The sequence below is a fragment of the Trachymyrmex cornetzi genome, unplaced genomic scaffold (genome assembly GCF_001594075.2).
Source record: "Trachymyrmex cornetzi isolate Tcor2-1 unplaced genomic scaffold, Tcor1.1 scaffold165, whole genome shotgun sequence".
In the NCBI taxonomy this organism is placed as follows: Eukaryota; Metazoa; Arthropoda; class Insecta; order Hymenoptera; family Formicidae; genus Trachymyrmex; species Trachymyrmex cornetzi.
In genome coordinates this window covers 35,775-54,267 of record NW_017296256.1, presented here as the reverse complement: position 1 = coordinate 54,267, position 18,493 = coordinate 35,775, and the positions used below count along the sequence as shown (strand labels likewise).

Here is an 18,493-nt window from a genome sequence, read left to right as displayed (position 1 = left end):
TACCAACAACGCAACGTTTCACGAGTCCTTCGTTTTTTCTCATTGATGATCGTATCGGCTTTCACACGCTATATCTTTTTTCTTAGAAAATCCATCGTTAGGTAGAATATATATATATATATATATATATACATATATGTATACATAAATAACAATAGGATAAAACAAAACCACTCGTGACTGCAATGTGTCGTCGACCATGTTTGCCGCGTCACCGGCCGTTCGTTTCTTCTCTTTCTCCCCTTATTTTTGCCTTTGCCGATAAAATGAAAATTTCATCGTTAACGCGAAGGGTGTAACGCTGTGACTTCGTTCATCAGCATCGTTCTTTATCTGTCGATTCGATAAGAGAATTTATTTTTTCGTAGGATATTCCTTCTTTATCACTGTCGATGACGATATTCGCACACTTTCTCTCTCTCTCTCTTTCTCTATTTCCTATCCCTATCTCCCTTTCATTAATTCTCTCGCACCTCTCTTTCTCTCGCTTTATCATTCTACGTCTTCGTTGGCCCACTACCCGGCGGCGCGTTGCAATCGATTTCAAAATCCGACGACGCACGCCCTGCGCGTCGTCGCCGCCGCCTGTTGTACCTCCTCCTCATCATCCTGTCTGCCCTCGCGCCCTCGCTTTTCAGTCAGTGCCATCACTGCGGCGGAACCGGCAGCTGTTCGTAAGGACATGGTCCAGGAACTTACATCCAGGACCGCCAAGTGGTGATCGTTAGCTCTTTCGCGAAGCGGAAACATTGCCGACGGTGTTTCTCGTGGTGACGCGTACGATGTGCCGCAGGGTGTGAAAAGGCTACGTTGAGTCACGCCCAGGTGAAGACGTATCTACGTTTATGCTTTCCACCTTGCATGTTTCTCTCTTCTTGCACTTTTTCCTCCCCTTCTCTCTCTCTCTCTCTCTCTCTCTCGTTCTCCCATTTCTCTCCTTTTTCTCTTAATTTCACCTTTTAATCGTGTTTGTAGAAAACTCATATTCTTGTGTACAAAGAGTTCCTTTGTAAATAGTTTTAAAAAATGGATTTTAATTTCGCGTGCCTTTTTAAACAGAACTTTTTATACTAATTTTCTTTCAAATACATTACAATTGTGCATATGTAAATAGATGGTTAAAGGAATTCTATCAAGATAAGTAAAAATTTATTTCACTTTTTACCGGGTAATACCTACTTTATCATAGTACCGTATTTCATATTGCTCATTCAATACGCATGAATAAATACAACTCCATTCATTCTATTCTATTCATTAAACGTATTTATCATGAGAGATCTGCAAACTTAGATATTTAAAACAAAATCATAGAAGTTGCATATATTTTTTCTTCGTTTCCGTAATATTTGAGAATAATATCTGGGAGGTGATTAAAATTGGATGATGTATTCGCACAGACTTTCTTATGTGGAGTATACAACAGAAGACATAGTGATCGTAAAGTTCTATCGTAAAGAATTGACTAATCACGATCGAATGTGAGGAGAATAACCGACTATGATTGGTCAATTTCCTACGACTTCAGACCTTACGACTTCTATTATAGACCTCTCATAAAGCCTGTGCCACACTATATACAATGGAGATTGAAGATTACGAATTGGAGATTAGAATTCAGCCAATTAGAACGAAAGGGATTGAAATTAAAATTATCTGACTAATTGAATTCTAGTCTCTAATTTGCAATCCTCAATCTCCAATGCGTAGTGTGACACAAGTTTATGGAGAGCTTAATTTGTCTCTGAAGGGCTGCATTCGAAAGTACTACGCGAATATCTTCAAGTGTCATTTTATCCTTGTTTGATATTAGGTGAACAACAAAGATAAAATAATACTCGGAAACACTCGGGGTAGTATTTTCAGAACGCAACCTTTCAGAGGTAAATTAACGTCTCTTTAAGCCTGTGTTATATTACACATTAGAGACTGAGGATTGCGAATTAGAGACTAGAACTCATCCAGTCAGATAATTAGCCATGTTCACCTAACCAAGGTGGTTAGGTGAACATGGCTACAATCTGATGTTTCAATTATGAGACATGCACATATAATCATAAATAATCGTGGAAAAACCTCTTGGGAGTAGTAAATAGAGAATCGTGATGTCTGGAATAAAAATCCAAAGCTGGAAATAGTCAGCGACATAAAATATTTATTTTTATTTTTACCGTTTTTTTCTGCTTTTTATAGAATGCTATATATTAAATAGATATTAAATACAATTTTTTTTCTTCATACATCTAAAGATAAAATACACAAATGTCACAAAAGACAGATTAATAATTTTTCCATTCTTCATCTTTGTCTCTTTTGTCTGATAAAAAATAATTCCAATCCGTAACATTTCTGTAGTTGATTAAAAAAATGGCGTAAATTATGTCGGGTGTTAGCTTTTGTTGGATTTACGTTCGAGGACGAGTACTGTGTGTACTTTAGAGCGATGCACTCAGGAAAGTACTTACACTATTCCTAGAAAGTGTTGCTACAAGTCCAAGTATATTTTCTGTATTGAGTAATCCAGTAATAAGTTGACGAAATACAATTTTACGTTTGACGCAATATTTACCACTGAAGTAACTCCAACAACTTTTTAATCATTGAAAGCTATTAAAAGAAAAACTCATTTGCAAAATAAACTAGAGTAAAATAGTGTAATGTAACGTTTATGCGTAATAAACTCATTAGGTATTTTGTTACTATTTAGTTATTATTTACTCGTTAAAATCATGGCTATAGCGTTTGTTTTATTTTTCTATGGAGAAGTGTTTGAAGAGTAAATAAGTAGAAATTATAAGTGATAGTAAGTAGAGTGATATAAAGATTTGATGTGGATTTATAATTATAGGAACATCTATGGGCCGTAAACGGTGGCAAGGAGGCTTGGAGCTGCTGGTGCTCTGTATACTAGTCCTCCATCACGTCGTCGTTCTGGCTGATGGCGACGTCGGTGAGTGTAATTCAATATTATTATCCCGCAAATATGAAAATAATAACGTTTACTTCTGAAAGTATATTCGATATGAATATTCAAGTAATTAGTGAAATTACTTATGTGATTATATTAGAAAATATGGAAAGAGAAAAAGGGAGAATTTATAATATTAAAAATGATAATTTTTTATAAAAATATGTTTTTCGATCAAGTCGTCTGTCTCTTCTTGTAGAAAATATACATTGCTCCATCGCCATCCGGGAAAAAATGTTTCATATATAGTTATAAGTAATTATATATAATTATATAAAAAATTGACATATTTTATATACAATTATATATAATTATATATAAAACATGTCCATATATATATAACATTTTTTCCTGGATATCTATATTAATGTTTCAATTTGAAATAGATAAGTATTTCAATTTCAAGTTAAAAGTTCTGCAGTTATATACTTTCGTTGAATATCTTTTCAAGGTTGTGAAGATGCTTCGCTCCTCTTTGCAATTAATAAGCGGATGAACTTTAAGTCTCCTCTTGGAGCCGATAAGCGAGGCTTTTAAAGAGAGACAGGAAATATAACTTTTCACACGTTGAAGCGTTCCACTCGATATGTTTCACTGTGAACCACCTGTTATAACATTCCGTGCAATCAACTGGAAACCCTTTGTATATGAGAAGTAAACGTGATAACATGTAACAAAGGATGAGGGATATATTACGTAGATGTAACAGCGCGCTGAGAAAATGATACAGACTTTCAAATCAGCAAAGCTAAATAAAATAATTCCAATTCTGCTGCTTTTAAATGATATATTAATTGTGTATAATGTATCGAAATGTGCAAAATTTTAAGACTTTTATTTATTTTTTAAAGTAAAATAGTAAGTCTCTCTCTCTCTCTCTCTCTCTCTCTCTCTCATAATATTCAAGTTTTTTAAAATATCTGTAGTTCTTGAAATTTTTGATATTTTTCTAAGAATCTTTCTAAAATACAATCTCAAATAAAACGCAGAATGCTTTTTCAAGGTACTCAACGAAAGAAAACTTTATTTTCTATCGATGTTTTCGATGATGCGGGTATTCATATTGAAATTGAAATATTAACATCGGTTGTATGATGGGTCGGTACACCTCAATGGTTGACGCCCTATCAAGTTAACGCGTGACATTATACTTTTGTACTATATTCATGAAAGAGCACTTATTGATTAACAATACGTCGAAAAGAAATATAAGAAAAAGTAAGCAAACCGCGCCTGGCCATAGAAGTTATTGCTTACATTTCGTTTTTAAGACTAAAATTACAACGTAATGATTGAGAAAAATATACATATAAAAGTTGTATAATGCCATATACTATATATGTATATGTGTGTATAATAGAAGGAAAATGTAAATTAATTAAACGTTATGGATAAAACCGAAGAGATTCGGAGGGCTCGGCAATATTAAAGTATAATTATAATTAATCAAATTAATCTTACAGTTAATTTTTATGTTATGTATAACGTTCGTCATGTATATGCATTCAATGTTGTATATCCATTTAAAATAATTCTTAATTCTAACAGATATTCGCTTCGAAATTTTTTTAACTGATATTTGTAGGCCTAAGTACTTTAAATTAATGTATCTTTGCTTAAAGTTCAATGTCAAGATCTGATAAATAAGATTATGTAACGTAAAGTTACAAGTTATGTAAGATTGTGAAAAACGTTTTTTATGAACAATTTTTCACAACATAGTAGAAAAAAATAGTGGGGACCACTGGACCTACGAATACCGATTAGGGTTAATTATTAAATAAAGAAAGAATATTAACGTGACTAGACTCGATGAACATTTTTAGCTCGTAATATCCTCCAACGTTTGACGTCAGCGGTGAGCTTTTGCGATACTATATTATTCCCAGCGCACATTTAGAAAAAATCGAGATTAAGATCGTCGATCTTCATTGATTTCTCGTTATCATTCTCAGGATACTTTTCATTCACATGCGTGGCTTGTATAAATATTATAAATTCATTTGTCACATTCGCAATGTATAGTCCTACAAGATAGAGCGGAGCTATTCCGCCATTTTCAACCTTAAGGTATTATAAAATTTACGGCGACAAACACTATCTTTTTATTTTTGCAGTAACGTGTTTGTAACTACCTTATACAATTATGGTTGTTTAATCTTGAGAGTACAAGTATGACCTTTAAATGCTAAATATATGTTACTCAGAATCATAAGCAGTATCATGAGAAATGAACGAAATAGCTCCGCTCTATTCTGTAAAGTTTATTATGAGCTTATTATGAGCTTATTATGAGAAGATTATTAAAAGATTTGATCACTGCTTCTTTCAATTGCAGATATTAATGAAGTAACAGAGGAATAATATTTTGTATTAATAATATTGATAACTTTAAATAATTGCAAAGAAAATTTTATTGAAAAAAAATTGATTTCAAACTAAGATAAATGAAATTATAAACTAATATAGAAGGAAATTTAATACGAACCAATCATATTAATAATGCGAGAACAATTTGTATTGACTTTTGCTCGGCTCGGAGCACTTCAATTCTTTTTGTAGATACTTTTTATTCTAAGGAGGTTTCGAAGAAGTTATGAAACATACTGAATTAATATACTAGAAAAAAAAAAAATAGAAATCTGACGTGATAATATTGATTGAATAAATGATTTAAAGTAGATGTAAGGAAGAAAGATTTTTTCTGATTTATCAATTTTTAAGGGCTAATTTGGAGTCAGCACGGTAAGAAACGCGCAAAAAAAATATTCTTAGATATCATTTAATAGATGGTACAAAGTTACATAAAATTTTGCTTTGAATTTATTATTTTTTATATACAAGGATTTTTTATATATAAGGAGTCCAATTACTTATTTCTTGTTACTCTTTATCAATTTTTAAATAAGACTCGCAATCTTAAATTTTTAGTTGAGGAAATCTGATCTGTGTAAAACTGTAAATAATAGTACGTATTAGATAAGCAATCTAAAAATTTCTGAAAACCAAAATTTTTAAAAGCTAATCCTGTCAATCATCATTATCGTTAACGTTTTTTAAATTCAGTCATATTCTGCTCTGTGTAAAACAAAAAATCATCTCATCCACACACATACATACGCGCGCGCATGCACATACAGAGAGAAAGCGAGAGGAAGGGAAGCGTTCGATTTTCGCCCACGACAGTAACTCGACAGTTATCGAACTGTTCATCCCACGCAGCCACCACCTTCGTGAGCTTGCGAGATGTCTCTATCGTACGCTGTGAAACCGCTACACTCTATCGCTCCCTCAGATATATCACATAACCCTTTGCTTATCTATTCCGTGCCTTCTCTCACCTCGTTTTATCTACTATGTATGTGTGCGTGATTCTAGATAACTCTTTTGATACCATAAAAGGTGGTGGCTTGAAATGTGACCTTTTCCTGTAACGCATAAAACAAAAGCAGTCTTTTGCTTTACACAAAGAAAATATCAAAATCAAATATACTAGGATCGAACGAATTGATAAATTGAATGTTTACATATACATCGCATGTTTACAACAAACACGAATGTGTATAATAAAATTGAAACGCAGAAGCAATGTAATTAAATCTAGCCACACCATGGCCGTGGTCCGATTCACGCTCACAACGCTTTAAAAATCATTTTATCCTTGTTGTTTGTCAAATGTTAAAAAGGCCGGTATTTATAGTCAGATCTTATATTCAAGATCGTCTTAAGTATGGTCTTACGAAGTCACGAACGAATCAGAAGGCTGTATTAGCGTCTTAAGACATTATTTAAAACAGTCTTGAAATAAGAACGGATTATGAATATAGCCTGAAGACAAATGATGCTCATAAGCATGAATTGGACTGCGACCTAAGTAACTTATGAATTAGTTTCGAAATGGCAGTGCTTTTTTTAAAAGAGTGGTAGTAAATTATTTTAAGACACCTGCCACATTTTAAGCCACCACCTTTTATACAATATTACAACTGAAGTGCATATATTCGTGTACATTTTAATTATATTGTTTCTGCATTTTAATTTTATTATAGACTCGTGTTTGCTGTGAATATGCGATGTACATAGAACATCCGATTTATCCGTTCACTCGATCCGCGTTGATCATCTATTATATTTGATCTTGACATTTTCTTTGTGTAAAAGAGTGCTTTTTATTTACTGAACAAAAAGGCCAATAATAAATGTTTATATTTAGTATATAATAGATATACATATGTTTATGAGATATGACGCGAAATGATGTTTATTAAAGACTGTATTGCGATACTTAAGTAAATTGTAGCTCATAATTACCAATTATTGCAATTAAAATTTAGCCTGTTTATGATACTTATATATCAAATAAACATTTAATCTTTTAACAAATATTGTATGATATAATAAATTATATTGCATAATTCAAATATATATTCTTGCAAACAGTTGGAAAATATTATAAATTTTGTATACCATTTACTAGGCGTTCAATTGCTCTTCAATTTCTAGGTTTTAATGTTTTATGTTCAATAAATTAATCTTTTTAATAAGTAAATAAATATACAAGTAATATTTTTCTTCCTTTTTCGATATTCCAGATGCTCTCAGGTGATTTATTTTCAGTTTTCTATGTGAAGGAGTAAACAATAGCATAATGACATATCAAGAAGATGAATGCGTTCAATTGTGACTCGTATTCATTAAATGTATCCTGCATTTTTTCAATTTAATTGTAAGCTTTGCTCATTTAAATATATGCAATTTTATTTAATCATGCACAATCGTTACGTCTCTTAATTTTTACATAATATATATACATTCTATTTGACATCAAATTGATGTAGTTAAACTGATATAATCAAATTCTTAGTTATGAGAGAATTTAATTTAATATTAAATTACGATGAGAATATATAATAACATTTACGAGAGAGAGAGAGAGAGAGAGAGAGAGAGAGAGACAAATAATTTATTTTTATGGAAAAAATGAAATAATTTAAAACGCAAATTGAAAAGAATAATAATTGAAACAATTTAGAAAAAACATATAACATATAGTACAGGCAATAGGAGTGAACGCTTGAATAAGAATAATAATTGAAACGAAGATTGAATGTGGTTAAAAAGTTATTAAACGTTGTATAATGAACTGACAAAGAATTGTAAGAAAGAAAAAAAATTGATATCGATCTGACTTGACTGTCTTCTTTTCTCCCATGGTTGCAATCTTCTATAAGGAATGTCAAAGTTTATACATATAGATACATATGAGTTTTTAATGGAAAACACACATGATATATGAGGATAGGGTACACGTGCGCTTTACTTCATATGATAATACGAATATACAAAAGGTCTGTCCAGAATTATTCATGACGAAACGCACTAAAGTTATTTTAAGAAATTTGTATGGTTAAATTTAGTTTGTTCCTAGACATATTCAACGCCCTGCTATATTTATTTCATAATATCTATGAATATATTTATTTCATAATATTATTTCATAATATGTTTCACAAGTTGCAATATAACAGCAAACCGGTCGATTGTTTCATAAGCAAATGAGCAGGGCGAAATTAGATTGCCTGCCTTTGTCAAAATATTTGCGTGCTTGAATCTCTGCATGCTTGAATCTGCATTTGACATAAATACTTGGAGTTGACAAAGCTAATTAATTATTACAATTTGAAAGGCATGCACATGCGTGCGACACACACACACATACACACAGGATATCTCTTATATATAAACAATTTCTCTTAACTCTTTGTACAATTCTATTTTTAGGATGTCTATTCCGCGAGGACATATGTGACCCTCAGACGGAAAAGTGCTTTGACGGTAATAATTTTGTATAGTTCTCTTTAATTAACAATTGATAATAAAATGAAAATTGCTTAATCTCTTTTATATACATAATAAGAAAATATAGAAATAAATAGATCATTAAAAATAAATTTTTATATAATTTTTTAAGTTTAATCAGAGTTAATTATGTTAATGTTAAAACTGTTAAATATGATATGACGCGAAATGATGTTTATTAAAGACTGTGTTATTAGTAGAATTGAATATAATAGGCCTTCTACAATAAGCCGCAAGTCAGAAGTCTTAACCAATCTTAATCAAGTTCAAGTTGGTTATTGGCCAACTTCACCGATTATGACTTAAGTTCGTTTAGAACTTCTGACTTGCGGCTTATTGTAGAAGGGCTATAACAATCTTTTTGTACACTATTTATTCCAGTTAGCCAAGTTTGCTTGAAAGATTTAGCACAATATCACGTGACAAATCTTGTCAGCAAGAAGGTTACAAATTTGATGCAGAATCTGTTATACTGCAGACAGTGGCGAATGTTACAAGAAATACAATAGAATTTGTTTATATGACAGCAAATTGGCGGCAGAAACCAAGCAGATTTGCACATAGTTTAACTGTTTAACACAGATTGACAGTAGATTCGAGATCGAGCAAAATCTGCATTCGACAAGTTCTACTCAATTTGCCACTAATCTGTTGTTATATCAACAGGCTTTGTCGGCAAAACACGAATTTAATACGGATAATATCGAATCTATTGCATTTTTCTGATCAAATTTGCTACCAATCGGCTGACATTTTGTGAATAATTTTGCTTTCTGGACATTTTTATATTAACATTATTTTTTCAGATCTGGCATTCGGAAAATGTATACCTCGGTACACGAATTTAGAGAATGAGAATTTATATCAGTAAGTTAACGAGCTAAAAATCATATCCTTAAAATTGTAATGTATTTATAAAATTCTGCATGAATTATTCGCACTGAAACATCTACATTTCAAATGTCAACTCGAGATATATGCAAACGCAATATATGTATATGAACCAAGCGGAATTGAATTTTTTTTCCGATCGGTTAATTTTACATCGGGTCGTCAAACGGTCTCGCTACTTTGTCTTTACCGCCTTTATTATCGTACACCTACGTAACGTTTTAGTGCGATCAACACATAAAGTGTAGCATAATCAACGCGTTATTGTGGTGTAATACAAGTCTATTCTGTATCGCGCAGATATAATCTTGATATCGATGAACTGGAGCTGCTACACTCGATGAGACTACAATTGATGAGTCTTATAGAATCTAACGGATACAACTGGAAACATCCATTTACCCAATGTATTGTGCAAACTTCGTTGCATAATCTCCGATATGGGTACATCACTTTGTTAGAACTTATAAGTCGTAATAAACTTAAATTTATCAAAAGAGATTATATATGTATGCACTGATATGAGTTTTCACATTTTTAATATATATAGATTTTAGAGATGTGTCACCATTTTTCTCATCATGTAAAGTTTTTGCGATAAAATAGAAGAAAATTGTACGCTGTTGTGTGCTTGCTAAATATTTAATTTTTTCACGTTAAATTAAATACGCATTCTTAATATTATGTCACAGAAACTTTTAGACCAAAATACTATATAGAAAAATGGTGACATGTATCTGATATGACAAAAAATTAATAAGTAACAATTATAAATTTGTAAAATCCGAAATTTATGTATATATACATATATATATATATATAATTTATGAAATTTTTTAGTCGGTCAATACTTGATATTGACCGATGTACATCGATTAAAAGTATTTAATACAAAAAAATTTGGAAAAATTTTCAGACAAAACGATGCTCGTGATTTTCGTCTCTGCGAATATTTAAAGAAGTCACGTCTCGATGAACAAGATGGATTTATTGACGAAGTTAGTATAAATCATAGAGCGTAAACGTGATCACATATGCATTCTTAACTACACATTGAAAAATATTTTTTTCTGAAAAATAATCGATTGCTGATAATGCTATAATTAATTTTTTTTAATATGTAACTGGTCGTAATATTACTCCGTAGTAATCAGTCGATATTCTTTACAGATGGTTCCAGCAGTCGCCATACTAAGAATATCTACGGACAACGAAAACCCTGAGAGTAATTTGGCCGATGTTTTGTATCGTCCCACAGACATTGAGGACAGGTAGGACTTACCTTGTTCAAAGAAAGGTCGATTAAAAATAATACAAGCACATTCTAGAATTTATATGTTGAATTTATAAGCTATTTCAGATTTATGCTTTTATAAAAAAGTTTTTAGTAAAAATTATTTTATTAATTTTATACTCTATTATATTTGGAAATATAACCAGAGATTTTAATAAAATAAATAATATATATGAATTATTGCATTTATTGTTAAAAATTAGTTATATATATTCAAATATATATTCAAATGCAATAAAAATAGAATAGAAAGGATATAGAGAATATATTTATTAAATATATTTATTATATATTTATATTAAATATATATCAAGTAAGAAATTTAATATATTGATAAAAAATATGACTCAATATTTCTTTAATTGGTTTTTAAGTGAGATATCGATTTTCTGTTGTGAACGACAATTATTGACATATACAATCAGAAGCTCATCAAATTTGTTTACAGATCTGGATACATGAAATGGCGAGGTGATGAGAGTAATCAGGCTTCAATCAATAATGAGAAATATGACGAGTACAGAAATTCAATGAACAATATGCGCGAGCAATTTTATCCATCTAGAACACGTCGATTCAGCTTTATCGATGATTATCAAAATGATGTTACCGAATCACTTGAGGATACTTTGAGAGATGAAACATTGCCCGAGGATGACGATGAGAATGTTTATGACACACAACTTTTGTCCGCAAACCTTGAATTCTTGCAGGACGAAAAATCACCTGATTACACATTGTTGAAGCCTTCCTCCGAGACAAATGAGAGGGCGTTCTCAAGAAAATATAAGCATCGGAAGAAACCACTGCGTTTCGAATTTTCCGATACTGATGTAAAAAGGGGAGTGATGGGACGCGATGAGGATCTTGATTATGGGAATAGCGAAATTGATGAAGAGAATTCAGCAAATATTGAGAGATCCAACGTGGATACTTCTTCGAAAATACGAGAAATGTACACTGAGGGAGGAGTTGTGCGACCTAGGAAATATAAAATTACATCCGATGCAAGTGGTAAGTTTATCACTTTAATAGACAGGGTTGGCACGTATTTGAAAAACTTTTATTTGAAAAACACTACTCATAATTGTGTTCGTATTTTGTATTTCAGTGGAGCACATGAAAATATTTCATATATTTTGTATTTCATGTGAGCATGCAAAAGTATTTTGTATTTTGTATTTCAGTATTAATAATGAAAGATTAAAAGTATTTTGTATTTGTACTTTAAATACTAAGATTGACAATCAATCTTATAATTTAAAGTACAAAATACAAAAAACTTTCAATCTTTCGATTTTAAATACAAAATATGTAATATTTTCATGTACTCCGCTGAAATATAAAATATAAAATACATTTATTTTGCAAATACTGTGTTTTAAATAAAAATATTTTAAATACATGCCCACCTCTGTTATCAATATAGAGGATTACTTTAATATCTTTTTATTATATTGAAATATATTTGACGCAGGAACTGTATATGACGAAATGTACGACGATGATTTAGATGCACTTTTATGGAGACGAGAGTTGGCTGGCTTTAAACGCAGGGAACGTCTAGACGTTAAAAAACCTGGACCGCCGTTTTCGACGAATAATTACGCATTTAAAACCCAATCTCCAGCTAGTAAGTAAAGTGTACATTTCCAACTAAATCTACATTTGATTTCAGTTTTACAATCAATTTTCTTATTATTTTGAGATGGTTCTTATTAGTAAAGATATTCCAAAGATGCAATTTACAAGATTTTTATTTTGTTTCATTGATTTACATTTTTGCAGCCCTTCTTGACAAAGATTATTCCGAGATGGATAATCAGGATGTAAGTGTAATTAAGTTGGTATTTTGTCTATTAGATTATAGTAGGTATTCCATCAATATCTTAATAAAATAACAAAATATATGCATATCCTTGTAGAATAATAACGAAGTATACGCACCATTAACTAAGAAAGAATTACACAGTAATGTGTACAGAACAAGCGATGACCGGCCAGAAACTTACAAGAATGTTGACTTAGATTCTGTCTATATTGAGTTTGAGCAAGAGTTTCATACATGGCTTGAAGGAGAACACGTGGTTAATAAGGTAGAATAAAATAACACGTAATTCAAAATATTTCAAAGAGATATTAATTATGAATAATACTTTAAAATTAATGTAAAATTTTTTAATTTGTAGGTCGGAGAACTCCTGGGATTGCCTCTCGGAACGTTAAAAGACATACGAGTGGGTCGTGCGGAAGTAACATTTAAAGTTGTTCAAAATGACAAAAATTACAACGCAACCGACGTTGTTAACAGCATCGGTACAATTTACATACTGTACTTATTTTATACGAATTCTGATAAAAATATATAAATATTACATAAATTATAAGATAAAAAAATATAAGATTTAAAGAAGAGAAAAATTATAAGATATTACATAAAAATTATATATATATGTATATATATATAAGATAAAAACAAATTGTCTCTGCAAAATGTATTTTAAAATGTACTTTGTTTCAGATAACATACGTGGTAAATTACAAAATGCGTTAGGAATTAAAGTTATTCGAGCAGGCATAGGCGATAAGGTACTATAATAAATATATATCTTTCTTATCAAGATAGATTAAATAATTGCCAATTTTTTTGCATATATTAAAATAAAATATTATTTTAATATTACCAATATTATCAATAAAACCACATTTTTTACAATAATGAAAAGCCCCAAAGATTAAATCGCAAAAGAAAATATATCATATTTTTCTACAGACTAAATTACCAGCTACTCTGGAGGTAGCTAGAGAGAGCGATACGAGTTCCAGTTTTTTCGGTGCATTGGTAGCTGCTGGAGTTGCGGCTGCGGTCGCAGCCGCAGTAGTTACGCTTATAATTGCGCGTCGTCACGCCAAATGTCGAGCTAAGCTTGCTGGGCTGGCTACTCCGGATCCAGAAGCATCCAAGGACTATCAAGATCTATGCAGAGCGAGAATGCAAGCGAAACAACCGAGTGAAAAGTTGGAATCACCACGTATCACAAGCTTGACGCGCGAAAATGAATCCAATAATCTGTCCTCCAATCGATCCAGCACATCCTCTTGGGGCGAGGAACCTGCTCTGACCAATATGGACATATCAACCGGTCACATGGTTCTTGTAAGCATAAATAATAAAATAGAGGAAAAAAAACTAAAAAGAAATATTTTGAATATTAGAAGAATTTTAAGTATATAACTTTTCGAAGTTTTTGTCGCGCTTGATTAATTTAAAATTAGTCATGTTATTTCATGTTGATATTTCTCGCTCTATATCAAACTCGTATTTGCAGAAATACATGGAAGATCATTTGAAAAATAAGGATCGTCTGGATCAGGAATGGGCGGCATTGTGTGCTTACGAAGCTGAACCATCGTCCACGGAGATCGCGGAGAGCGAGGCGAATGTCAAGCAGAATCGTCCCAACGCGGCACTTCCCTATGATCATTCTCGAGTAGTCCTCAACGATCTAGCAAACGCTAATAATTCCGACTACATAAATGCTTCCACAATCGTAAGTATTTCTATGATAATATTTTTTGCATTATTCCTTCAGTGAATCCTTCTGAAGCCTAAACATTTTTTTTTTTTAACTAGGTATGTTTTGTATATCTAGTCATATTAAATAAAATTCGCAGAACACGGCGAATGATACAAACTGTCATTCTCTCTTTCGTAATCTTTTATAAGAATATATGTTTATTATATGTTGGGATTATATAGTATACATATATATACAATATTAAATAATATTTTGTTTATTATAAATATTTATTATAAATTAGAATATTGTATTAAGTGCATAATATTCAGTAAAATAGGATTCAGGAGGATCATATTTCAATACGCGAAAAATTCAATATATATGATGTAAGAAATGAAAGATTATGCAATCTTATATTGCAAGGTAACTTGTGTAAAAATAAAATAAATATTTTCGTTTTCACGATAACGTTGCTGAAATACGTACGACATTCGGTTTTCCGGCTGTCATCGCAATATATACATATAGAAGTCGGTAAGTTCAGTCGATGGGCATGTCAAGTTGATCGTTTAAAAATCGCAAAATCGTTCTCGGCACAAGTAAGGCTGGCGCTTGCGGTAGATATCTTTTTTTTTTAATTAATGCATCATAATCTTAACACAAGCGAACGAACTAGCATGTTTATCGAAAGAGCAAGCTTTGTATTTTTTAACTGCACAGTTGACAATGTATGGCCATATTATGTTTATTGATATGTCCGTGTCGTAAATGAGAGATCCAAAGAAAAAGTAAAACCTAGCAATAATAAAAATTGAATGGGACACTTATTTGTTACAATTAAACACCTATGAGTGGAAACAATGGAAACAACCCTGCTTTAAATCGTCAATAGAATAAAAGAATAGAAATGATAGTTTTTTTACAGGTATTGAATTCGCGCGAACTGCGATTAAGTTTATTAAAATTACGCTTCTTTATTTTAATAAGAATTAGGAAGGAAACAACAAATTTTGTCAATAAACCTAATTTATCGTTTATAACCGACCGAGCGTTTAACGAATTTTTTTGAAACCCACAATATTGTTTGTTCGTTGCAGACGGATCACGATCCTCGGAATCCGGCTTATATAGCCACGCAAGGGCCATTACCGCAGACTACGGCTGATTTTTGGCAATTGGTTTGGGAACAAGGCAGCGTGGTAATTGTGATGCTGACACGACTTACCGAAGAAGGCCGTGCTATGTGCCATCGTTATTGGCCCGAGGAAGGATCGGAGCTCTATCACATCTACGAGGTGCATCTGGTATCGGAACATTTTTGGTGCGATGATTATCTAGTGCGCTCCTTCTATCTGAAAAATCTGCGCACTTGTGAGACTCGTACTGTCACGCAATTCCACTTCCTCTCCTGGCCGGAGAACAGCGTCCCGTATTCTACAAAGGCTCTGCTCGAGTTCCGTAGGTTTGTGTCGATTTAACTGTTTACTGGTATTTTGTAGGGAGACGCATACGCGCGAAGTGCGACTCTTTTATTATATAATTCATATTCTCTCTATATTATTACATAATAATTTATTACTTATATTGTAATTGTTTTTAAAAGATTATTATTTAATTATATATCTATATAAAAATATTAAATCGAACGATTTAATTGAGAATACTATGTTTTGTACATAATTATTTATATATTATTAAGAATCCAAGAAAAGAATGATAAATACTATTTTTTTTTTACATATCTAAAAATAGCTTTTAAAGTTATTTCGATTTTTCTCTTTCTAGGAAAGTTAATAAATCATATCGTGGGAGGTCTTGCCCGATAGTCGTGCATTGCAGGTATCTATATTTTTATATTGAGTATTTGAAATATCGGTGTAATGTTCAGTGTATTTTCATACTGAATCATTTCACAGTGATGGAGCTGGACGAACTGGTACTTACTGCTTGATTGACATGGTCCTAAACCGTATGACGAAGGGAGCGAAGGAAATTGATATCGCAGCTACTCTCGAGCATATTAGAGATCAAAGACCCGACATGGTTGCTACGAAACAACAGTTCGAGTTCGTCCTGATGGCAGTCGCGGAAGAGGTACATGCGATTCTCAAGGCTTTACCCGTATCGTCAAATGAGAAATCCGTTACGGCTACCGGTTCTTCGCCACCCACGAAATCGGAGCAGTGAAGCTAAAGTTACGACGCAAATTTAATCCTAAACGGTATAAAATTGAGACTTGACAACATCTTCCCCGAGGAAGAAACGTTTCATATATAATTATATATATGTCCATATATATAACATTTTTTCCCGGGTTATTAATTCTAATAGATTTAGAAAATCAGAATTTTTTACTTTTTCATGTTTACAAATTTTCTGAAAAATTAAAAAAAAATTATTTTTTTCCAATGAAATGTTTGAAGTTCTGTTCTTCAAAATTTAGTTGCAAGAGAGGTCCTAGATAACATTTATATTGCATAAGATAGCTAAAAGACTTCTTTTAGATGTTTTATATCTAAAAAATGTCTATAAGACGTTTTTTAGATATCTTGTGCAACATGCATGTTATCTAGGATGTATGAGAAATTTTATTATATAATTACATGTCGGCTATTTTATACTGTTCAAGGTTAAAATAATTATAATGAAGATGCGAACGAGGATAAAAGGTATCTATTCTATTAATTTCGATGTTTCATGAAAAAGCTAAATACTTTTACTAGCTGTTTACTACGATGTACCCTACTGAAGTAAAAAGTGAATCAATCGGTTGTTGGAATTTCGTTAGAATTTTCTACACGCTCGGTACTTCCCAATTGACCCGCACCTTCGCGTAATTAGTTTTAGAATGCACCAATCGTCGCGAGCTTCTTTTGTATTCCGATTGTATTTCCCTAAAATACGAAAAGAATGATAGTCGATTTAAACTTCTATAATGAAAAATATATGAGAAATATGAGCCGTATATATCGAAGAGAAGTATTAAGTTAAATACACTTTTAATACTTTTAATTTAAGAACAATATGATATGTAAAGAGAGGGAAAGTAAGAGCGATACTTGTATATGTTAAGACAGTTTGAAATATTAACGTGGTGCATGAATCTTAAATCTTTTCTTTTACTGATGTAAGATGGTACTGTTTTACTACATCGACTAATCGCGTAACGTCCTCTTCCGCTCATTCAAACGCGGCCTATTTCAAGGATCAAATACTTGTAGACAACAGAATGACAGATAGATACGTTAGGTGTTTCCTCGAAGCATACACAATGTATCGTCAACTGAACGATTATTACACTGTACGATCGATCGGTGAAACGGAAGATTTTATACTAATAGATTCAAGTCTAACTAGCACCTCGATTTTTTATCATTAAATGCGGATATTTGAGATTTTATTTATTTAATACAATTATATTATTATTAAGTTCATTATTAATCATGGACTGACGATCAGACTGGCTGCATTTAGCATTAAATATGCGGTATTAATACAGACCGAGATTTTTATTATCTGACGTGAACAAAATATAGTGTTTTTCGTAGAGTCTATAAAATATTTATACAATTATAAAATTATCTATATAAATTTTAAAACTTATTAGAAATGCGTCACGTACCGGTAAATTTAACTATAATTTATTTAAATTATTTAAACAATAAAAAGATAAGAGAAAAGGCCTATGAACGAGCAAGTAAGATGTATATTTAATAATAATTTGTAATATTACTAATACAACAAAAAGAGGTGGAACGTTTTGGCTTACTTAGCCATCTTCAGCCATCAGAGAATTAATTCATATAAATGTAAATCTTGTATAACATTAATTACATCTCAAAGCGCTAACATGACAGATGTTCACGAGAAATCGAATACTATAGACATACTGTAAGTTCATATTTTTTTAACTTTAACTTTTTTTCAAAATTAACGAATGTAATTAACTTCTCTCTCAAA

General features: G+C 31.6%; 1 protein-coding gene across 2 annotated transcripts; it reads left to right on the top strand.

Annotated features, from left to right (window-relative positions):
- Positions 1 to 632: 632 nt before the first annotated feature.
- IA-2 (tyrosine phosphatase IA-2) lies at positions 633 to 16,787 on the top strand. Of its 2 annotated transcripts, XM_018504260.1 has the most exons (19): positions 633 to 825; positions 2,849 to 2,950; positions 8,750 to 8,803; positions 9,634 to 9,694; positions 10,019 to 10,162; positions 10,635 to 10,716; positions 10,889 to 10,989; positions 11,461 to 12,026; positions 12,490 to 12,645; positions 12,801 to 12,841; positions 12,938 to 13,108; positions 13,202 to 13,328; positions 13,534 to 13,601; positions 13,786 to 14,169; positions 14,342 to 14,563; positions 15,062 to 15,067; positions 15,631 to 15,995; positions 16,319 to 16,372; positions 16,450 to 16,787. In XM_018504260.1, exons 2-19 carry the CDS (start codon positions 2,857 to 2,859, stop codon positions 16,718 to 16,720), a joined length of 2,967 nt encoding a protein of 988 aa, XP_018359762.1. In that variant the 5' UTR covers positions 633 to 825; positions 2,849 to 2,856; the 3' UTR covers positions 16,721 to 16,787. The 2 variants fall into 2 exon arrangements, with proteins under 2 accessions (XP_018359762.1, XP_018359763.1); XM_018504261.1 differs by lacking the exon at positions 15,062 to 15,067.
- Positions 16,788 to 18,493: the final 1,706 nt, after the last annotated feature.

What these genes read in the sequence shown, in the direction of transcription:
- IA-2 (XM_018504260.1), top strand. Translation starts at nt 2,857, where the DNA reads ATGGGCCGTAAACGGTGGCAAGGAGGCTTGGAGCTGCTGGTGCTCTGT. An exon ending in GAGAACACGTGGTTAATAAG is followed by an intron (nt 13,109 to 13,201) that starts GTAGAATAAAAT and finishes TTTAATTTGTAG; the next exon opens with GTCGGAGAACTCCTGGGATT. An exon ending in CGACGTTGTTAACAGCATCG is followed by an intron (nt 13,329 to 13,533) that starts GTACAATTTACA and finishes ACTTTGTTTCAG; the next exon opens with ATAACATACGTGGTAAATTA.